General features: G+C 35.7%; 2 protein-coding genes across 3 annotated transcripts; both read left to right on the top strand.

Moving 5' to 3' along the window:
* The first annotated feature begins 1,558 nt into the window (after positions 1–1,558).
* LOC117570870 (opsin, ultraviolet-sensitive) lies at positions 1,559–19,094 on the top strand. 2 transcript variants are annotated; one of them, XM_052004325.1, is made up of 5 exons: positions 1,559–2,176; positions 9,131–9,657; positions 10,548–10,864; positions 10,925–11,797; positions 19,005–19,094. In XM_052004325.1, the coding sequence occupies exons 2-5, from the start codon at positions 9,401–9,403 to the stop codon at positions 19,019–19,021; spliced, it is 1,464 nt and encodes a 487-aa protein (XP_051860285.1). In that variant the 5' UTR covers positions 1,559–2,176; positions 9,131–9,400; the 3' UTR covers positions 19,022–19,094. The 2 variants fall into 2 exon arrangements, with proteins under 2 accessions (XP_051860285.1, XP_034108652.1); XM_034252761.2 differs by lacking the exon at positions 19,005–19,094 and having other exon boundaries at positions 1,560–2,176; positions 10,925–13,136.
* A 60-nt stretch (positions 19,095–19,154) lies between these two features.
* On the top strand, positions 19,155–22,094 carry LOC117570950 (uncharacterized). Its single transcript, XM_034252884.2, is given in 2 exon segments — positions 19,155–19,596; positions 20,610–22,094. Coding segments are annotated over 2 exon segments (915 nt in total). The 5' UTR covers positions 19,155–19,161; the 3' UTR covers positions 21,090–22,094.
* The last annotated feature ends 41 nt before the right edge of the window (positions 22,095–22,135 follow it).

The raw sequence follows: 22,135 nt of genomic DNA, 5'->3' as shown, positions 1-22,135 counted from the left end.
GCGCTACAACTAGAAAAATTACACCAACACTCATAATTCGTATGTGAATAAAGCTTAGATGTACACAAACACTCACATGTATACACATAAATAAAATTGTCGCTTAGTTTTTAAAAGCTGCACAAAGCGAAACTTTTAATTTTCGTCTGGCCAGACAACAAAGCAACAAAAAAAATAAAAACGCGATGCGAACGCACAATGTGAAAGGTGAAAAGAATGCAAATTTGAAACTAAAACATAGTCAGCTGGTATATAATTTTATGTTTACCATTCACACAATTTAAATAGATGTCATTTTGATCAATTTTTTGTTTACCATGCAGACATTTTAAATAAATTTAATTTTGTCCAATTTTTGTGGTTATTCATTTGAAAAAAATACTATTGAGGTTTAAAATTGTACATTTTATGAATTTTTCGAAATATGAAGCATGGGTTGTGGCTTCAATTACATGTTTTTGTATTTTTAAATATTTTGTACTCTTTCATTTTTTATGTGCAATTTTTTACTATGTAATTTAAAGAATATTTTCATTGAATAAATTCAGCGATTTAAATCTTGTAATTTATTTCTTTGGCTTTATAAGGCGTGAATATTTTATTTATGATCATATTAAGTTACTAAATCGTGCAGAACTCAAAACTTTTTCAGAAAAATCTCTAACAAAAATCTTTAAAATTACATTAATACAACAAATGCTTTCTAAAATGTCAAAAAACGGAAATAATTAATTATTATCCTACAATAAATATTTATGATCACATTAAGTTTCTAAATCGATCAGAACTAAAAACTTTATTCAGAAAAATCTCCAAACAACATGATTAGAATTCAAATATGTTTACTTTAAAATTAAAATGTCAAGAACGATGAACATTTATTCCTATCCTATTAAATTGTTGTAAACGTCGCGAACGGAAAACTTTTATTTCGCCGGTTAATCAATCAACATCAGTAATTATCAGACCTGTTTACTTTATGATGTTGATGATGGAAGGGGGTATATTAATTCGACGATGAATTCCCACTTCACAGCTTGTGAATGAATTGCAGAAATCAAAGCGTCAATTAAACATCCAATTAAACAACCAATTAAACACTCAATTAAACTGAGCTAGTGAAAACGAGAAATCCAACGCCAACACTACAGACTACAGGGTATTTCTTGGCAAAACCAATTTCAACTAACATATTGTTCAGTTATTTGTTTTTAATTAAAGTGCAGCAGCCAATAAGTGCGGCAAGCTTTGCTCAATTTGCGCCTATTGAATGCCATGCAATGTTTCAATGTGGCAAACACAAACCCCATAACCAGAGTCAGTGTAGGAACTCATGTGTGGCTAGACGTGATGTTGTAAACTGCACAAATAATTCAAAATTACGTTGAAAATGATATGAAAACTCGTCGTGTATGCGGTAAAGTCGGAAATGCAAAGTGCAGAACTCCATTGCGGCTGAACGTGGCACGTATGTATGTGGTGGCATGAAAACAGGACGACGACCAACTAAGTTGGGGCATGTCCTACTTAACCAGTCTAAGCGGATATTTACTACGCCAGCGCCGAAAGGCGATTCGAGTTCAAGTGCCGACCAAAAGTCGCTTTTAATGAATTCCGAAAGAATAACCATAAAAACCAATAATAACAAAACAGACTCATTAACAAGCCAGCCTTCATCCTATGGCATACTAAATACTCAACGCTGCTACCATTTAAGAGCAACAGAGCACAGAGAGAGAGCGAGAGTGAAAGTCTCACTCTCTCTTAGAGAGCAAACTTTGCAGCTGTGCAGCATCGGAAAGTACACAGAAGTAAGCAACAATTTTCATTGATAAAAATGCTGGCAGCTGTGTCCTGTGCTTCAGTCGTACGCGAACCTTCAGACAGTCTCAGTCCCCAGTGTCAGAGACAGTCTCTGCTCAGACCACAACACAAACTATAGTTTTTTGGCGCCGAGTTGAATCGCGGAATTTCCAATTAACATTACGTATACGCGGAGTTAAACGTTAAAGCCATTGTGAACAATCAAATCAAAGCATAATTGCTCAAATTGTGTAATATTTGGCATCATTTCGCAGAAATCTGTGAAATAGAAATAAAAACTCTTGCGTTGGCGCCACTTAACTTTTGCTTTACGGGAAACTTCAAATGAGTTGTTGACGCCAAAGTCACACAGGTAAATAGTTGAGCAGCCAAAAACTGACCAGCAAAGAAAAAACACACTCATATCTTATATTTGAGATAAATGTGCACAAAATTGTTTTTCAACTTTTTACGTAAAATGTGTTTTATTGAAATTTGAAATCAGCTTTTAAAATTTAGTTTATAGTTTAGAGGCAAGTGCACAAAATATTGAATAGCAAAACTAATGCGAAAACTTTCTAGTCAGTAACTACATTTCTGAAATTCATAACTGCGTGCTCCTTAAATTTCAAATTTAGATCAATGCAGACCCTCTAAAATAAAATATATATTAAATGTTGAATATTGGTTGCCAAAAACTAATGGGAAAACTTTCTAAATTCAAATTTTATTTATGAAATTCATATTCTGCCTTGCTGCTTAAATTAGAAATTTAAATCAATGCTGCCCATCTTTTTAAAATATGTTTTCATTAAACGAATTCTTGTAACTTTGTTACTTCCGCAATACTGATTGCATACAATTTATGGCCATATTTACAGAAAAATGCCAAAAGGAAATGGCAAAGGAAAAAATATCTATATGCACATATATGAATAGCAATTGACCAATAGTAAAAGAAAAATAAAAACAACTTTAACTGATGACCCTTGATATAATTTGTTTTTGCTATGGCAGCTGAATCTCTTGATTGAATGTCTTTTCCTTTGATTGAATTTTGTAGTTGCCAAAATAAAAATCTCTTGCAACTTTGCCAAAAACTTTAAATTGTTGCAGATAAAATGGGTTATTGTCTATGACCTAAGCAAACAATACACATTTTTGTTGTGCCATTCAATGTAAGCTGCTTAAATTGTGCAGAAGACAAAACGTGTCCGGAATTTGTTAAAAAGACTAAACGGAAAGTAACCATTTGTGATGCGGGACAACAGACAACACAAAAAAATAAAGAACTGCCTCTACCTTTTGTCTGACTGACTGTCACACCTGAGTGGTTGGCTGTGCTTTGTGGCATTTATCAAGTTCTCGTAAACACGAGTCCTTGCATCAGTCAAGCGTACTGCATCAAGTGGCCGGCCGGCTTGTTGAACTGACTTGATGCCTTCAGGCAGTTAGCTCTTAGTTGCTGGCTGTTGGCCTTCAAGCAACTGAGACCTCTCCGGCCTGGCCTGGAGTACACTCCTCTTCCCCACCACATACTTGTGACCAACACACATGTGATCCATATGCTAGCGACAGATGATACTTCAGTTGCGACAACTACTTATGCTGGGGTTGCAATAGTAATGCATTCAAGCTTTTGTATCTTTAAGATTGCCGAGCGAACTAGCGTTAAAGAGGCGTCGAATGAAACTGCTTTGCAGTTATCTTTTCAATACATTCGCATTTAGGCCTGCACTCGGTAAGTGGCTCTGGCCTTGAGCCACAACGGCGACACGTTTAAGTGGCGATGGCGATGGCGAGGGCGTTGTTCTGGGCCTCTGATGACTGACTGCATAAATTGCCGCACATAAGTGAAAAATAGTGCAATGAAAACTAGCGCAAGCGTAAATCAATATAGTAAATCCAAGAATCATGAGACAACCTCGGTCCTGTTGCCTAGCGCAAAAAGTGGCATATTACATGCTGTGCCAACCAACATTATTGGCCTTAGCTCAGCACAACTGACTGCACACACGGCTAAGCACACATCTACATACACACTCGCACACTCGCACACTCACACACACTCATACACTCATCCATTGATGGTCATGCTTGTGCGACTATTCGCTTTGCGACTGTCTGCGTTTTGTGTGTAGTGAAAATTCGATTTAAAAAGCATAATGTTCACTTCAAATTACTTATGAATACATTTGTGCACTCGCTCCATAAAAGCACATCGCACTTTGGGCTGCCTTTAACATCCGTATATTCACACTCACATTCACATTTATTTTTCTGCTATTTTTTTCGTATTTTTTTATTAAAGTCATCAACAAATGGCTGACAACTGGTAACATAACTAGGGTGGAAAAAAACGAGGCAAAAAGCGAAACCTTCTCAGAATTTTTGATGAAAACAAAAGCCTAGTTGCTGAGTCCCCCTTTTTCTATCTCCTTCCCTTTTTCTATCTCACTCTGCTGGTGGTTTTGTTAATCAACGTGTTTTTCCATGCAGAATTCTCGCAATTTGTTAGTTTCCATTGCAACCAAAAGCTTGGCAAAAAATTTGCTTAAAATATATTCTTAATTTGTTCTTTGTGTACCTTTGTTAACTGTGAATTTATGTGCACATTAAAGCTAACTTTATTATATAACAAACCTCACGAGAGTTTCAAACTACTAAATAGTCCCAAAATTAGTTGACTATGAAGCAGAAGTGTCGGTTAAGCTCTGTAATATGTTATGGTAGAACATCTAAATGAATTGCAGTTCCCTTTATTGACGAAGCTTGAAAGAGCTTAATTTGCAATTTAAAGAATTTTTAATCGTTTTTGTTATCCTTGAAATGAATGAAAATACAATTCTTACAAAGGTTTTATATTTTGAAAATAACTAAAAACGATCAATTCTCATTACTACTCTCAGTACAAAAACTTTATATTTTTATTTAAACAAATACAACTAAAGATATACTTTAAAAAAAAATCGAATTGCCTTGCCTAAATCAACTTTAAAAGTAGTTTATTTTTACCAGAAGTTGCAACACCTTTGCATTACATCTGCAATGACATCTGCTATTGGAATGCACCATTAATTCATTTTGTCATTCAATTTGTATTTCGATTTTTAAAACCACAACAAAAGAAATATTCAACTTGAAAAATTCGTAAATTTAATGCATTTAAAAGTCTTTTTAGCAGTACACTTTTTATATCATGTGAATCAGCAAAACCGAAGATTTTTTATATTTCTTTCATTAAGTGTAAAAACTGTACAAATAAAAAAAAGTAGTAAAAAGGAGAAAAAATTAAAATTGACAAGAGGAGCAAAAACGGTAGAAAAACAGCAAATGGCAAAATGGCAGAGGCGAAAGAAATTGAAACGTTATTTAAACAAATAATTGTTGCATGCTTTTAGGCGCGCGTTTTTGTAATTTCCGCTGTCTCACACTTTACTCAATTCCGTTTCGTTTCCACCCGACGCCCAGTGAAGTGTGCAAGTGCAATTTAATTGTTTCTGTTTCGGCAGCCGAAAGCGTTCCGTTCTCTCTCCGTCTCTCTTTCCTGTGGTTGGCTAGTGCCGTTTTCATTTTATGATTTAATTATGAGTGCAGCTGCCGCCCTTCAACTATTATTGTTAGCAAAGTGAAATACTTTGTATGACTTAAAAACTAGCCAAAGCAGATTGCTTTCAATATGTGTGTCCAAATGCATTTGGATAGCAAATGATGTGCATAATGTAATATTTTAGAACTGCCATTACATTGCTTTAGCCTTGGCCATGGACTTCCAAGAAATTCATACAATAAGAATATACAAGATGCATGGTAACAAACCAAATCGTGCTACAGTTTGTGATTCCAAATAAAAGTGTTTGCTTCACAATTCGGTTGAAATGCAAATGGGCATAAGAGGATCACGTTAGGGTGAAAAGTAATTGGATGTCGACTTGCCAACGAAGGGCGAAGATAAGATGAAAGGGACATTCTTTGAAGCTCTTCTTCCGAGTCATACTCAGCAAGCAGCAGCAGTGGCCATTGTCAATGCTGACAATTGCGATTGAGGTAATTGATGAGTTTTATTAGACCAAAGTGAATTTTGTTTGCAAACAATGGTTAGTAATCAAATTAACACTTTGCTGAAACGCTAATTGAGAACTACACTTAAAAATTCGTGAAAAGTTTAAAGTTTTCCTCCAATTAGTAAAACCTGCACTTTCATGTGCGTGAGAGTATTCGAATCAATATCAAATTAACCTAAAGGGAAGAACATTTGCAAATATATTCCATTTAGTTTTTACTGCTTACACAACACTATTTTAAAGAAGGATCTAAATCTATTGACTAAAATGTTTATTGCAAAAGTATTTAATTTGATTTGCAGTAGAATATTAAATCTAATTTAAAAATAATTTTAAAAAGTATTTGATTTAAATTACTCTAGAAAATCAACTTATATTAAAAACAATTCTTGCATACTAAGCTTAAAGTATTATCATAATGACATAAATATTTATTACAAAAGTATATAAATTGATTTGCTCTAGAATATTAAGTCTAATTTAAAAACAATTTGTTGATTACCAAGCTTAAATTAAACAGCTTTTATTAAAAAGTATTTGATCTGAATTAAACTAGAATATGAATTTAATTTATTGCTTTCTAAGCTTTATTATCTGAAACTACTGGAATAAATATTTATTGCAAAAGTATTTAATTTGTTTTCATTTGGAACCAATTTTTACTAAGCCTAAATAATTATTTTAAACGATTGACATAAATAATTCGATTTATTTAATTTAATTTGCTCTAGAATATTTTTCAATCACATTATTCCATTTGAACATCATTACTGTTGACATTCGTATTGTCTGTTTTGTTGTCAGGCCATTCGCATAGCGATGTCAGTGAATAATTGGTCCATAAATTGTCACAGAGCACAGAGCTCAAATGGAAATGAACAGAGTCGTATTTGTGTGGCACAAAGAAGTCAGGAACAAACAAATTTGAATGCCAACTAACTGCATTTTGTACTCTTTTCGAACAAAAGCAGGAAAAGCTGTTTTGCCTTATGTCGTGCGTGGAGTCCATTGACAAAACTGAAAACTCAAATTGGCATTGGCCAATTAGTGCCAATTAACGTGACGGCAAAACAGTTGAGTAATAAATAAAACGAGCAGTTTGTCAAGAGAGCAAGAAAGCAAGTGACGTACTCCTACTTTACCTCAAAATTCTTGGGGAACAAAGCGAGGCGCCACTTGGCTTGTAAATAAATATAATAAGATGACGCTTCTGTGTGTGTGTATGTGCATGGAATGGCCTCTGGGCCACTTTCGCCGCTGAAGCAGTTTGTGTTGATGCAGTTGTTGCTGCTGCTGTGCAGAGCCACGACTATTACAACTACGTTTACAGCTGTTGCTTTTCCTCAAGAAAGTTTTCTTCTCTGTCCCCTCCTCATACTTGACTTGTCTACTCTTGCCAAGAAGTTATCCTACACTGCCAAGTGCGGCTTATGTTTGAGTTGCTGTTGCTCTTGGAGTTTTGCTGCTTCCAGTTTGCAGTTTGCGTTTGCGTTTGGATCTGTGTATATATTTCTGTTTGCGTTTGTATTCAAAAGCACTTACGGCCCTATAACGACTCGGATGCGGTCCGGCTTCAAGTTATTTAATAAGCAATTAAGTAGATTTAATTAAAACCGTTCGTTGCGCTAACCATTTGCATAATCAAAGGACCAAAACGAGACTCTTGATAAGTGTTAAATGGGGAATTCATCTCTTAAGCAAGCGTGCATCACCGCAACGTCGACAGATTGATTTCGATTTAGCAGCAACAACTAAGTGAATTCATCCCAAGACAAACTGCTAATGTAACAAAGCATTTGCATAAATCGTAATGTTAATAAATAATCATGTGTAATTAAACGCAAATCGTATTACATTAACATGCAAATGCACGAGACTCATACAGTGTTTGAAAATTCAATTAAATCTAATCTAAATTTAATAAATCAATTTCATGAAAGTAAAGTAAATACAGTAAAGTAATGCAGTTAAATTGAATCTTAATCTAATAAAACACTTTCAAGAAAAGTAAATTCAAAGTTTAACTAGTACCAGATACCCATTTTAAATAAAATCAAAACGGTGTGGTATCATTCTTAAAATACCACAAAAATACTAATGTATACCAAAGACTCTACTTGGTATATTGATATTATAATACACTACAGAGTACAAAATATACCAGATTGACAGCCAAAGCAACTAAGACCTGAAGTAAGTTGGCTTCTTTTTCGTATCCAAAAGAAATAACTTTTCCAATTTTGATATGATAGCAACCAAATTTTCATAAATATTATAACATACATTGTAGTATGAACCAAAAATCGCGGCTCTAGTTTAAAGATTACGCTTGTTAACTTGTTCAACTTTTTTTGATTTGCGGAAATGGGCGTGGCAAAATTTAGACACAAGAAATTTGTGCAAACATAACAATTGTTATCTCTATCTCTTATATTCTATAAACAATTCTTTATTAAAATTCTACCAAAAATATTTTGCATTTACATTGAATTTTTTCTTATAATTTTCTCAATTATTGAGTTATTTGTCAAAGGTTGTCAATGTGTGCAAAACACATTTATAATATTCATTGCAATATAAATGGAAATTTTACTTAGCAAGGGAAATTTTCTTGCCATCCTTTTTATTTAATTTGATTTCTACGAATGCGCATTATTGTAAATGCATATGACACTTGCACCTTAATTGCTTTTTATTTTTAAATATCATTTCAAATATTGACATTTAAAATTATATTCAATAAATGCATTAAATAAATAGTTTTTATATTGTAAAATTTGTGTACACTAATCGAATAAAATGTTGATTTTATTTATGCCTTAAATATATAGTACACAACTAAAGCTTAATGGCTTATGCTTATTAAAGCCACAACTATTTGGACTTAGATTACATATTTAAACACAACTACCGTTGGCCAAGTTCTTGAACAATGTTATTATTTTCACATTGCTTGTAATAATAAACTTTTTCTATTCATACCTTTCCACCTGCTGGCTAGACCGCAAAAAGTTATGATTTGTTTATGTAAGCCAAAGCAGAAAGTTTGATTAAGTGTTAAGTGCGCTGCAGGATGAAAATGCGTTTAACTTGAATGCGAAGCTCTTTGTGGATAGAAGACAAATTCCTCGCTATTCGCTTAGATAACTCTTTAATCGAATTAGTTTTTCAGACTGTGCTTGAAATTACATTAGAACAAAAGAATGTCGTAAAACGAAATTAGTCAATTAAATGAAACTGCATTTTCATCTGTATTTTTTCAGTCGAATCGAATCGGAATTAATGAAAAGAGCCATCCATGACAATAGCCAAAGTCAACATGCCAATGTTGATGCGCCAGGTTGCTGGACAGCATTACCAATTGCGGTAAATAAATAAAGCAGGTAAAGCAACCTTCAGGTGCAAGTCACGTGGCACGTCCAAACAACAGACGCAACTGGCCAACCGTTTTGAGCCATTTTGACGGCCGTAAATTTTGGCAAAGCGACAGCGTTAACAGCGAGGCAAAGACGATCAGACGACTCCTACGCGGCATGGAGGCCATCATGTCAACATTGCCCACTTTAACAACAAACGAGGGCAGTCTGTGGATATCCAGCGCTCTCTCCGAGGTGTTGCACAGCAGCAGTCACGGTGCCACGGAGAACGCAACTCTTGCCGCTGCTGCAGCTGCCACAACAACAGTGGCAGCTGCGGCTGCTGTGGCAGCAACAGCATCAACAGTGGCAGACGCTGGTAAAGTCCATGACAAGCATCCGCATCCAGTGACTGACAATGACACAGACTTGAGGTGAGTGTGGAATCATGTACGAATCTGAATACGAATGCGAGCTTTTCCAACTGGCTGCAGCAATTCAATTTCCCCATTTTTTGATTTTGGAGAAGCAGCAAAACCAGAAATTGCAATTTGTTTGCTCCGAACAAGAAAGATGACAGCTCTAGTCGGGAATGTTTATCTGAGGAATACTCTAATTTACAATACAATTTTTTTATTTTAAGCTCTAATATTGATTAGTACTATGTTGTTTAGTAAGTAACTTCAGTATTTCAATCGCAATCGTGATGAAAATTTATCAAGTAGACGACGATAAGTACTCCCAAGTTTATTAGAAAACATTTTTAATTGTTAACAAAATAACTAAATAACATACATAATTTTATTCGTATCAACGGGGTCTGTTAAAAATGTATTGATAACAACAAGGTTCTGTTCTAAAATTTTGGAATTTTAGGTTATTCAAATCACAGAGATTGACACACTTCCCATATCAGACAGAACGAAGTATGGAAAGATTGTCGAATTTAAAATTTGTTCCCTTACTTTCTATAAAATGGAAATAAAACTACTTTTAAGATATTCTATAAAAGTTCAAAATTACATTTATATTATCGCATTAAAAACAAAAGTTGCATTTTATTAAAAAGTAGGTAGTTTGAAAATTTAGTAGCTCTAGCACTTTTAACCGTTGAGATTGACACGTTTAACCATGCGGACGGACAGAAAGGCGGATAAAAAATGGTCGATTCTTGTATTTTTCCCTATAGTGTTGATTTTCTTTTAAATACAAGAAGAACGAATTTCAAGAAATGCTTCTAACGGCGTTTATCCCTGCATTGTTAGTTTTCTTCGAAAAGGAAATAAAACGACATTCCGAAATCTGCTCATCCATTTCCTTTCAGTTCGTACCCCGGCTATATACACTATCGCGACAAGTATGACGTAAGTTACATAGCCAAAGTGAATCCCTTTTGGCTGCAGTTCGAGCCACCGCACACGAGCACCTTCTACATTATGGCCGGACTTTATTGCCTCATCTCCGTCGTTGGCTGCTTTGGCAATGCATTTGTCATCTTTATGTTTGGCAGTCGCAAGTCTCTGCGTACGCCGGCTAATATCCTCGTGATGAATCTGGCCATTTGTGACTTCCTTATGCTGGTTAAGTGTCCCATTGCCATTTACAACAACCTACAAGAGGGTCCAGCATTGGGTGATACAGGTAAATTTAAAAACGCAAAGCTTTAATCTTTGTTATTGAATTAGAAATGATCTTCTGCAGCCTGTCGGATTTATGGTTTCGTCGGTGGCTTGAGCGGCACCTGCGCCATTGGTACACTCACAGCCATTGCGTTGGATCGATATAATGTTGTGGTGCATCCGCTTCAGCCGCTGCGTCGCTACTCGCGTCTCCGCTCCTATGTGATCATCATACTCATCTGGTGCTACAGTTTTCTGTTTGCTGTGATGCCGGCCCTGGATGTGGGACTCTCGGTGTATGTGCCTGAAGGTTATTTGACCACCTGCAGCTTTGACTATCTCAACAAAGAGACGCCGGCGCGCATCTTTATGGCACTGTTCTTTGTGGCCGCCTATTGCATACCGCTCACTTCTATCGTCTACTCTTACTTCTACATCCTAAAAGTGGTCTTCACCGCCAATCGCATACAATCGAGCAAGGACAAGGCCAAGACCGAGCAGAAACTCACGTTCATTGTGGCTGCCATCATTGGCTTGTGGTTCGTCGCCTGGTCACCGTATGCCATCGTCGCTATGATGGGTGTCTTTGGCCTGGAGCATCACATCACGCCGCTGGGCTCCATGATACCAGCACTCTTCTGCAAGACGGCCGCCTGTGTGGATCCCTATCTGTATGCGGCCACGCATCCCAGATTTCGCGTCGAGGTTCGCATGCTCTTCTATGGACGTGGAGTGCTTAGACGAATGTCAACCACACGCTCATCCTATATGACACGTTCCCGCTCCTCGTTCACACATCGTTTGCGTCCCGCTCCAGCTGAATGTGAGACGGCACGCAATGAGCCGTACATGTTGAACAACAATCTGATGATGGTGCCCGAGGAGACCGAGGAAAATGAGGAAATTATCGTTGTAGCAGAGATAAACAATGCAAATCGCATCGAGATGGAGCAGAGTAAGTTTTAAATTAGATATTTAAGGAACGAAGAAAGAGTGTTAGGGAAACGTGATACAATGTTGAAAAGAATAGAGCTTAGGTCAAGTACAAAATGTTTGTAAATAACTTAGTTATTAGTAGAAGAATCCCTGAAGAATCTTGCAACATATCTAAAATCGTAAGTAAATGCCAATTAAATGCAATTTGGCATTTTCAACATTATTTCGCTTTCCGTTGAATGTTCCAATTAAATAAGAATACAAAAAAGAAATAAGATACATTTGCTATTGTATTTCCCACAATTGAATGTCTCGATTATGTATTATTGTTGTGCTTACCTGAAGCATAATTATGGCTGAATACAATATATGTCTGTATGTACTTGAGATACTTATGTAGTTGGCACAAGCAAAATGTCAAGAGAATAAAACGAAAAGGAAGCTTAGGAAAATATACGTAAATCGTCAAGTGAGAAGCACTAGATTTATAGTTATTATGCGAGAAATGTATCTTGTAGATACGTCATTTGTAATTTCAGGGAAAATCACAAGAATTGAGGACAAATTCGTATGAATAAATACTTAATCGTATTTGCATTAATCTCTGTCACAATATGAATTAATCTCATTTCATAATTGAAATCCTTTCTAACAAATAAGCCTATTGACATTTTGATGTGCAAACGCATCAAATCGAATCACATCAACAAAACTAAGCTATTTACCACTACAACCAAAAATAATAATATAATATTTATACACAAATTTCTATTTATGATAGCTAAATTTCTTGGTATTATTGTTGTGCTCATTTCATTTTGTATACTGATTGTGTCTATGTTAAACTTTGTTGTTCGCATTACGGAGGGAACTTGACCGTACCCAAAAGAGTACTTGTACCTAACACAAAACAGAAAAAAGAAAAAGAAAAACCAAAGCATATATACTATAAAACCCAGAGCTATGCCAAATAATAATTATTAATATTTATAAGTGCAAGTATCATACGAATTTATACTCCTTAAGTGTTTTGTGCTCTTAATTATCTGTATATAAATGTCAATAAAAAAATAAATGTAAATACATATAAATATACGTATATTCTGTGTTTGTTAAACAAAGCAACATTCATAACAATAGAACAATAGTAAAATATACATGCTAAAAGAGACCTGGAAAAATTCTAATTGCAAATGTAAAAGCAAATTAAAGCTAAGTCGATGTCTAAATACTCTTAAAATAATTTTACAAACTACATTAAAATTTGAAAAACTATATTTATCTTTTTGCTTCATTGTCAAAATTAACCAGCAAACTTGAAAACATTTGTTAGTTAAAAATATTGTCATGAAATTACACCAAGTAAGTAGCATATTTGCGCTAAGTTCTAATTTGTCACTCAAAACAAAGGAAAAGCATGGTGAAAAGCTACTGCGCAAAATGTTGTGGCCAAAGAAAAACAATGTGGAATCCAAATACAAAAGTAAAGCAAAGAGAACAACTTAATTAACATAGTATTTAAAATGCACTGTCGGCAACATTGTAATTATAATTTAAGTAAATTTTTGTAACTTTCTTTAAACTTATTTATATTTCTACTATTTACAAATGTAAGTAATGCATTATTGTTTTCAACGTGAGTAATAAAAATAAAAATGTGTAACACTTTGTAACATTAAAAAAAGACTTTGTAACTGAATTCACATTTATTTAAAGGTTAAGTAATTAATTAGCAGAAAACACTTAAGACTAAGCGTTGTCATGGCTAAAAAAACACACACGGGACAAAGTTGTTGGCTTCAACAGGTGCAAAGCGCGCCAAGAAAATAGTTGTGAAAAACTGGCTCGCAAAAAAAAGAAAACAAACCATATATGTAAATACTCTATCTATGTGTTTGGCCTTTCACTTGACGCTGTCTATGAAATCGCCGCTTGCCTGACCGGCAGCAACAGTGCGTATACTTAATACCGTCAACGAATACTTGCATTTCCCTTTTCGGCCCAGCATTTCCCAGTATTTTACACAGAGAGAGAACAGTTGCTATAGAGAGAGCAGCTGCGGAAGTTAGGGTGTCATCAGCTGAGAGCTGCGCGCCCAGTATTTTTTTGTTGTTAGAATCCATTGGCCAGACAACGGCAACAGCAACAGCAACGGCAACAGCAACAGCAACGGCAAACGACGCCGGCGCCGGCGCTAGCCATGGCCGATGGGTTTTCGCAGTCATCGTCGTTGTCGCCGTCGTTGAAGTCGAAGCATCGTGCTCACGTCAAGAGCAGCAAAATCACACGCAGCCAGCATAACACAAATTTCAGTCGGCTTTTTCACGACGCGCCCGCGGTTGTTATTCAAACCAGAGCAGAAGTTTTTTTTGCTCGTTCACATATTAAATTGCATCGCTTTGGCCTGTTATTTAATTTGCAAAATATAATTCAATAAAAACTAATTGTGCAATAAGTAAAGTAAAATGTGTGGCAACTAAAAAGAAAAGCGAGGCAAAAGAATGTAAGTGTTTGCCTCTTCCAAAGTGTGTGTATGTGTTGTGGGTGCCAGCATCCCATTCAAAGATTGAGCTCAGTGGGTGTCATATATATACATAGTTGTTACTGTAACCCAAACTCCGTTTTGTTTTTTTGGTAACTTCATTTTATTTCGATTTTTCAATGTGTGTACCCGCATTTTTGTTGCCCTTTTATGCGTTGTATTGCTATTGCCTTCGTGCAGACGCTTCACCGGCTTCCGATTGCGTCTCTCTGGTTCATTGTACTTGTGTACTTGTGCGCAGGATGCAGTGCTCACTCGGTCCGAGCAGTGGCAATGGCAACGGCAACGGCAGCAGCTGAAAGCAATTTGCCATCAACAACAGCGACATTGACAGCGTTACAATTGTATTGCATTTGCTGCTGATAGTTTGTATATGGACTTTGTATAGATGTAGCTAAGTGATACACTGTGTCTGTGTGTAAATGTATGTGGGAGTGTAAGTGTATGTGTGTTGGAGTGTGTGTGTGTTAGTAACTGAGTGTGTTTGAGGCGCCGTATCGTGATTGAAGGCTGAATAAATATTGACCAAACAAACGTCATGCATAGGCAGTGGCAAATATTCTTATTGCCAGCGATTTATCTCAATATATACGTCGAACACTCGCATACACACACTTACTTACACGTGCTCGTTATGCGAGTGGGTGTCGTGTGCCGAGCTCATCATTCAATGCATGCTTAATATCTCATTTGCGAACGACACGCGTCGTATGCGTAATATTGTTGCATATCAAGGCAGACCGGCTTTAATGCTCGGACTCTTAAATGTTGCATATACACGTATGTAAATCAAAAACACTTTTATGGCCGCTCCAGCAGGAGCAGCAAGCAAACAACAACAATAAGCCGCTGGCGCCGAGACAAAGCGTCTGGCGTGCTAAAAGGAATCAACAACAACAACAATAAGAACGACAGCAGCTGGCAACGACAATTGAAGAAGACACAAATGAGCATGCAAAGAACAGAACTCAATGGCAAACAACACACACACACACAGTGCCTAGACACACCGAGTGCCCAGACATTAACAAGTCCAGCGGGCGCAGTGGGCGAGAATGTCACCCTCGCACATTACACATACGACACGTTGCCGTTGCCGTTGCCATCGCAGTGGCACGTTGCCTACAATGCAAGTCAAGTGATGGGCGCGTTGACTGTTGACGGTTTTACTGTCACGAGCATAATTATTATTGTTGTTGTTGTTGGGGCTGCAGGAGGTGTTTGTTTACATGCAGCCTTTAGAGAAATTGTGACTGCGTGCGAGATTGAGAGAAGGGTTTTGTGTCCTAATGCTCAAGCTGCACGACATCGCACAACGATGTCACACACAGCTCAGACATTTTGCATTTTATATGCATTTTGTGTAAGTAGCACAAAGTTTAATTCGATAGCTTGGCAAACAAAACTTGAGGGAGTAATACGACTACGTGGCATGAACTCGCGAACATCTTGATAGCCGGTTAGTGAATTTCCAATGGAGTGTTTATAGAACACTGCGAAAAATACTTCAAACAGATTGAACTAGATAGTAGAAAAGCGAGAAAAAAGAGTTGACTAAAGTTGAGAAGAATTTGATTGCAAACTTTGACAAATAGGTAAACCTTTTAGAATTAAAAGCAAAAATTATAAAACGTCTACTGCAATGGGGTTGCTACCAATCTGGTATATTTGTACTTTATGGTATTATATATTGAGAATGTAGTACTATATCGATATACCATAAATAGTCTCTGGTATATTTTTTTGTTAAATTCATTATATTAATTCGATAATGGTATTAAAAAAAAGTCTATTCTAGCTTTCCTATTATTATGTTACTATTCAATAAGCATTTCCATTGCACTTATTATAACTTTTCCTTATTTCATTTTCACATTATTCAATTTAGTTTCATAGCTCAATTCATATGCAATTATTTTGTATTTTCTTATTTATTTAATAATGCTATATAATCATACTCATAAACTCTCAATCAGATCAGTCTTAGCAATATTATAAAATGTACTTTTATTGTTTGTTCCACAACCATAAAAATTACTATTAATTTTCATACTTTTGTATATTTTGGTATCACAACCCAAATATTATATATATTATTTACTATAGACTTCAATAGTTGAGCATTATTTGCACATTGTGCCTTTTAGATACATAGTTCAACGGAATATGCACTTCAATTTCAAACCATCTACATTCTATAATATTGTATCACTCATCAATGCGCTAAGTAATTTTCCCTGTTCACTCTATTGACTATCTCGTTCATCGTGCATTTACCACTTGCCACAAACACACAGACAGTGAACCCTGAAGTAATGTGGTATCATTAGAGCTTTGGAAATCCAGCTGCGGTTATTGGATTTCGATGACGGCTAACATTTTAACATAATAGGCATCGACAGATAACGCCTGAAGCAGACGCGCTGTGCAATTTCCATACAAATGGAAAATATTTCGCGGCATAAAATGAAATTGAGGCTGATTTAAATTAAATATTTCAAGCGTTTCACTTTTATGCCCAACTAAGTTTCCATTCTCGATTCGGTGAATGTTAATTTGTTGGTTGCGGTATATTTTTTTGTTGTTTTGTTTGCTTGCTCCCGCATTTCATAACTTAAACACCAACAGAAAAAGTCTTCATTGAAGAACCATGACGTCAATGTGCACGTTGCGTTTGTATTTGTTTGTATTTTAGTTTTTTGTTGTTGTGGCGCAACAGCAAAACAAATCGAAATACTTTTTTTCAACTAGCAGCTGCAGATTCAGATTCAGATATAGCGGCATCGGCATTAATTAAACTGACGCCCAACTGTTCGGACTGTGCGGCAGGGACTGGGCCAACACTCGTGTAAATTGTTATTCCTGTTACCCGTAGGGTAGAAGAGTATTATAACTTTGTGCCTAGAGGAAATGTATGTACAATTTGTTGTTGTAATCGGGTACAAATTATAGAAGTTATTCAAAAAATGCTTTTGGATATCAAAAAGGAATACTGTAATCAGTGTATTTTGTACTCTATGGTATATTTGATATGTAGTACTACAATGTATACCAAACATAGCCTTTGGAATATTTAAGTATTTTTATTTAGTATATTTTTAAATTATGGTTTAATTGGTGTTGGGTCCTATATGTTATATTTTGAATATAGTTCTACATTGATATACCAAACATAGACTTTGGTATATTTTAATATTTTTTTGTATATTTACTTAGTATGTTATCTTTTTGAGTGTAGTACTATATCGATATACCAAATATAGTCTTTGGGTATATTTTAGTATTTTTTGTATTCATTTGATATATTTTTAAAATATTGTGTTAGCATTGGGTAGCAGATATCTCACAATCGAGTACACTCGACCGTAGCTTTTTTGCTTGTTTTTCGTGTGCCTCCTCAACTACCCTTTTGGAACAATGCTGCAGCAGCCACAAGCCGTTGCAGTTGGCATCGTCCACTTTGTGAGGCACTAATGACCGCACGTTTGACGTCGCTTGTGTCTTTCTTTTTTTTCTTTTAATTCTTTTTTTTTTGGCAGCCAGGCCAGGAGGATCGTCGTCAGTGTGAAATGCATGCTGGTTGTGTCTCACTGTTCATGTTCTGCCAGCGTATGAATTTATAATTGCTTCAATTCTTCAGCCCAGTGACAACACTCTCGGCCTCTGAGTTACCTATGTATACTCTATATAAACGAGATATGAGTACCGTGTAGTATTCGAAATTGTACTCACACTTATGAATTGCAATACTCAAGCACTTTTTGTGCCAAAATGGTGAGGTTTATTTATATACGAGAACATACATATATATACCATATTTCGACAATTGAAATGCGCTGATTGTTAATGTTCTGTGCGCTCTTCTGTTTATTTTCATAAGTAGAGCAAATGTTTGACGAGTAAACAGCAACAATTTTATGAAAGCCATTCAAAAAGAAATTGCAACATTTCTTTTTTTTTTAGTTTTCATTTTTCATGTTTGGAAAATGAAGATTGCAATCAATTTGTTATTACACTTTAAGGTGCAGCTCTTTGAAGCATGCAAGGAAATCAGACATAAAAATAGAATATAAACAAGCAATTGAATATTTGAGACTACTATTTTTAGTTAAACATGTATCTTTGGGCTATTCGAAATGTGTGGAATCTAAACTGAGTGTCCAAAAATTTAAAGTTATCCATTGTGAGATTATTTTTTAAATGACAACGAAAACCTGAAAAATTGAATTGAACAATGAAATCCAATCTAAAAGTAGTATCTGAAACTTTAATTTTAAAAAGCCAACTTCAATCAGATATTGCTTTTAAATCGATCAATCTCGAAGGCTTTTTGAGTTAAGTAAAATAAAAATAATAATATAGTTCAATCAATCGAGATCAGAATTAACTGATATCGTATATTTGTTTATATTTACATCAGAAAAGTCTACAACTCATCTGTGATATATATAATATTTTAATACTAGGGAAAACTTAAATAAATATCTGATAAATTCATAGATTTATAAATTAATAATTTTCTATATTGCGCTCGAAAACATGTCAATAACAAAAGTTTTAATGAAGAAATATAGTTTTTGAATAAAATCAGTTTCATATTTATTTCTAAATATTTACATAGTTTTTGAATGTAATCCTTTTTACATTTATTTCTAAATATTTACTATCCATTCTTCAATTGCAGTTTTAAGCTGTTGTTGAGCATGGACTAAGAAGGATTACCAGCACAGCAGGACATTGCCAGGAGACAAGTGAAGGCCACACACACAAAGCGGAAGTCTACATCTCACAGACAGTTCAGTTCAAGTTGAACATTGACAATTTGACAGCAGGAGAGCAAGATGTTTGATGCAACCTGGTTGCCCACCGCCTGCGGCTCATTGGCGCCCGCATTGCTACCGCCTGCTCACATGGTTATCTTGTGGTACTTTTGGGAGAACTATTCACGCTATGTGGACCGACATTTCTGCAGTTGCTCATGCTGGGACACGGTGTTCAAGGGTCCCTACGAATCGGGAGTGGCCGCCTACAAGCACATGTACTTCAATGCCACGCCCAACAGCTTCAAGATGTGGATACTCACCGTGTTTGCCGTCATTGCGTTCTACGAGTGCATCAAACGTCTGATTGCCCTGATCCTGCAGCAACGTGTGCGCTACTCAATGTTGTTCCTCTTTCTGTTGTCCATCTTCTCGCATTACTATGCCTGGTGGGCGTACATCAACTATTACAACGATGACTACTACAAACAATGGAATCACCAGCTCTTCTTCACGGTAAGTTTCACCTGCTTCACATGTGTATGTCTGTGGACAGTGACCATCCATAATTTATTAGCAAAGTTCAGTTGAGTTGAAAATGCCGATGCTTAAAACTTGCACAATATGCGCCGTGTTCATGTTCATGTTCGAACTTAAACTTTGCCCATCCGATGCTTCAATCGTGCTTCACGTGCAGCGCCACTTCTAAACTTGCAACGCCTCCACACGGCCACAACGATTACGAGCACTCAAGATAGATTTAAGGATAAGTCATGCGCCTCTGCTATTTCTGCTGGCCGTGTAAAATTTGCTAAATGGCCAAGGCGAAAGTTTCGAGAGATCCAAACTGCAAACTTTCGACCACGTTAATGAGCGACTGCAATCGGCAATCGACAATCGACCATCGGATCAAGTGTACTTTATGGCAATCCCAAGTGGCCAATTGGCCAACGTAAAAGCACAACAAAAATATATAACAAAAATCATTGACAAACAATCTAAGCTCTAATTCGATAGCTTTTTATTGTAGTTCAACTTTAATTATTCATTTCAATTGAAGCTAAATCAAGGGCAAAAAAATAATAATTTTCAAATAATTTTGATTCGAATTTATTTAGTTTTAAAGCGAAAGAAAAATCTGATAACAAAAAAATTCTGAATTTTCGGAGGTCCGGATTATTTTTATTTGAATTCAAATGTTTTCTGTTTAAGTTAAAGCTTTTTATTGTAATACTTTTTTTGACTACCTAAATGTTCCCAAGTTTTACATATTAGCTTAGTTTATTTAACTTTTTCATTAAAAAAACATTTACTATAAACATTTCAAAATTTTTTTAATATTTAGTTAAAAAATATAATAAATGTTTGTATCTTTTTCTATAAGGGAACTCAAAATTCGAGTATCAGAACTAATTGTCTTAGACATATTATAGTCAATATAATTCTTAAGTGCAATTTAATTCCCTAATATTATATCATTTGCTTATGATTTCTTTACCTTACTAACTCCCTTGCTCTTCTCCTTTTAGATAACAGAGTTGTTCTCCACGGTGCTGGTTATGCATCTGGCCAACACCACGAATGTGGTAAAGCCCAAGAAAGTGTTCTGCATCGTGGGCATCGCTTTGCTGCACATACTCGCTGGCAGCTTCGATCAGTTCTTTCTGAATGTGGTGCGTGGAGAGGGAGCAGCCCATCAAGTAGTGCGCGATATTGGCTTTATGTTTCCCGACTTGTTGCATTTGTTTGTGCCGCTTTGGCTGTTACGCAAGGCACGCAAAGAGAACTTTGCCACACGTCCCTTTAACCGAGATCGCAAGCTGCATCGCGATATTGTGGCCATGTTGTGCATGGTGTCGATCATGTTTGGGATCTGCTCGATTTTGTGAGAACGAATTCTGATGGGCGCCCACGAGGAGATGTATGGCAAGATAAAGCCCGCCCAGGATACTGCCTTGATGCTGCTCAATCGCTATCGCATGCTGGCGAACAACAATGTGCACAACTAAACAACGAGAACGAGAATCCGAACTGTGGACAATATAAGCTACACTACTTGGCAAGTCAGTAAGTGTGTGGAGCGCTAAAACACGCTCCAATTGCTTCTCATTTCATTGTTGTTTTGCGATTTTTGACGATTTGTGATAGTTTATCATTTTTGGGTCAAAAAAAGTATAGAGAAAAAGAATATCCAAAGCATATATACTAAGTAGTATCAACTAAATACTAATCAAATTACATAATCAATATGGCAAAAAATTGTTGGCTTCCATTTGTAGTAACGTTGACCGAAGCTCTCTAACTGTTAAAACATATCCAAAAATCCCCAAAAACACAATGGCACTAGGCACAATTAGCAGATGATAGCATTATCCATCTTTAACGAACAAACGCTGGCTGGGTGCAGCTGAACGATCAGTAAAAAATAAAACGAAAACGATTATCGAACATTTGAAAATACTTAAAAAATAAGTACAACGAATGAATAATTAGCATAAGCTATGGCAACGGCATAAATACGTATTGAATAACGACCTCAACTCGACATACTCAACATACATACAAGTATATAGTATATATTTGCCAAGTATTTGCATATTTTGTAACCCACCCAGTGTTATTTCTACATACATATAACATTTAGTATCTTAGCGTTAGATGCGATTTAGACTGTTGTTGGATAATATAGTATTATTATACACAGACACGAACAGAAATATTCCAGTACCATAGTAGAGAAGAAAACCTAATAAATCTAAATAAATTACAACAAATCATAATAAACGAATACCCGTAGTAATCAAAACTAGCGTTAAACGATATTGTTATACATATTATAAATAAACTACATGGAATAGCCTATAAAAAAAAGAACACAAAACAAAATTATGTATACACCCATACACACACAAATACATATACAAATACATTTACATATATTTTTAGTATACAACATTATATTAAATAAACATTAAGAGACTGAAAAAAAGAGAACAATCATCAAGTAGTTTAAATATTTAACCATTCATCCGGTAAGTTCATAAAACAATTCCAC

The sequence above is a fragment of the Drosophila albomicans genome, chromosome 3, assembly GCF_009650485.2.
Source record: "Drosophila albomicans strain 15112-1751.03 chromosome 3, ASM965048v2, whole genome shotgun sequence".
Classification (NCBI taxonomy): domain Eukaryota; kingdom Metazoa; phylum Arthropoda; class Insecta; order Diptera; family Drosophilidae; genus Drosophila; species Drosophila albomicans.
Note: the sequence above shows the minus strand (reverse complement) of the source record. Positions and strands in the feature narration are given on the sequence as shown.

Bases quoted from the DNA above. Each gene is read 5' to 3' on its own strand.
- LOC117570870 (XM_052004325.1), top strand. From the start codon at position 9,401: ATGGAGGCCATCATGTCAACATTGCCCACTTTAACAACAAACGAGGGC. The intron at 9,658-10,547 runs GTGAGTGTGGAA...ATTTCCTTTCAG, and splicing joins GACAATGACACAGACTTGAG to TTCGTACCCCGGCTATATAC. The intron at 10,865-10,924 runs GTAAATTTAAAA...GATCTTCTGCAG, and splicing joins TCCAGCATTGGGTGATACAG to CCTGTCGGATTTATGGTTTC.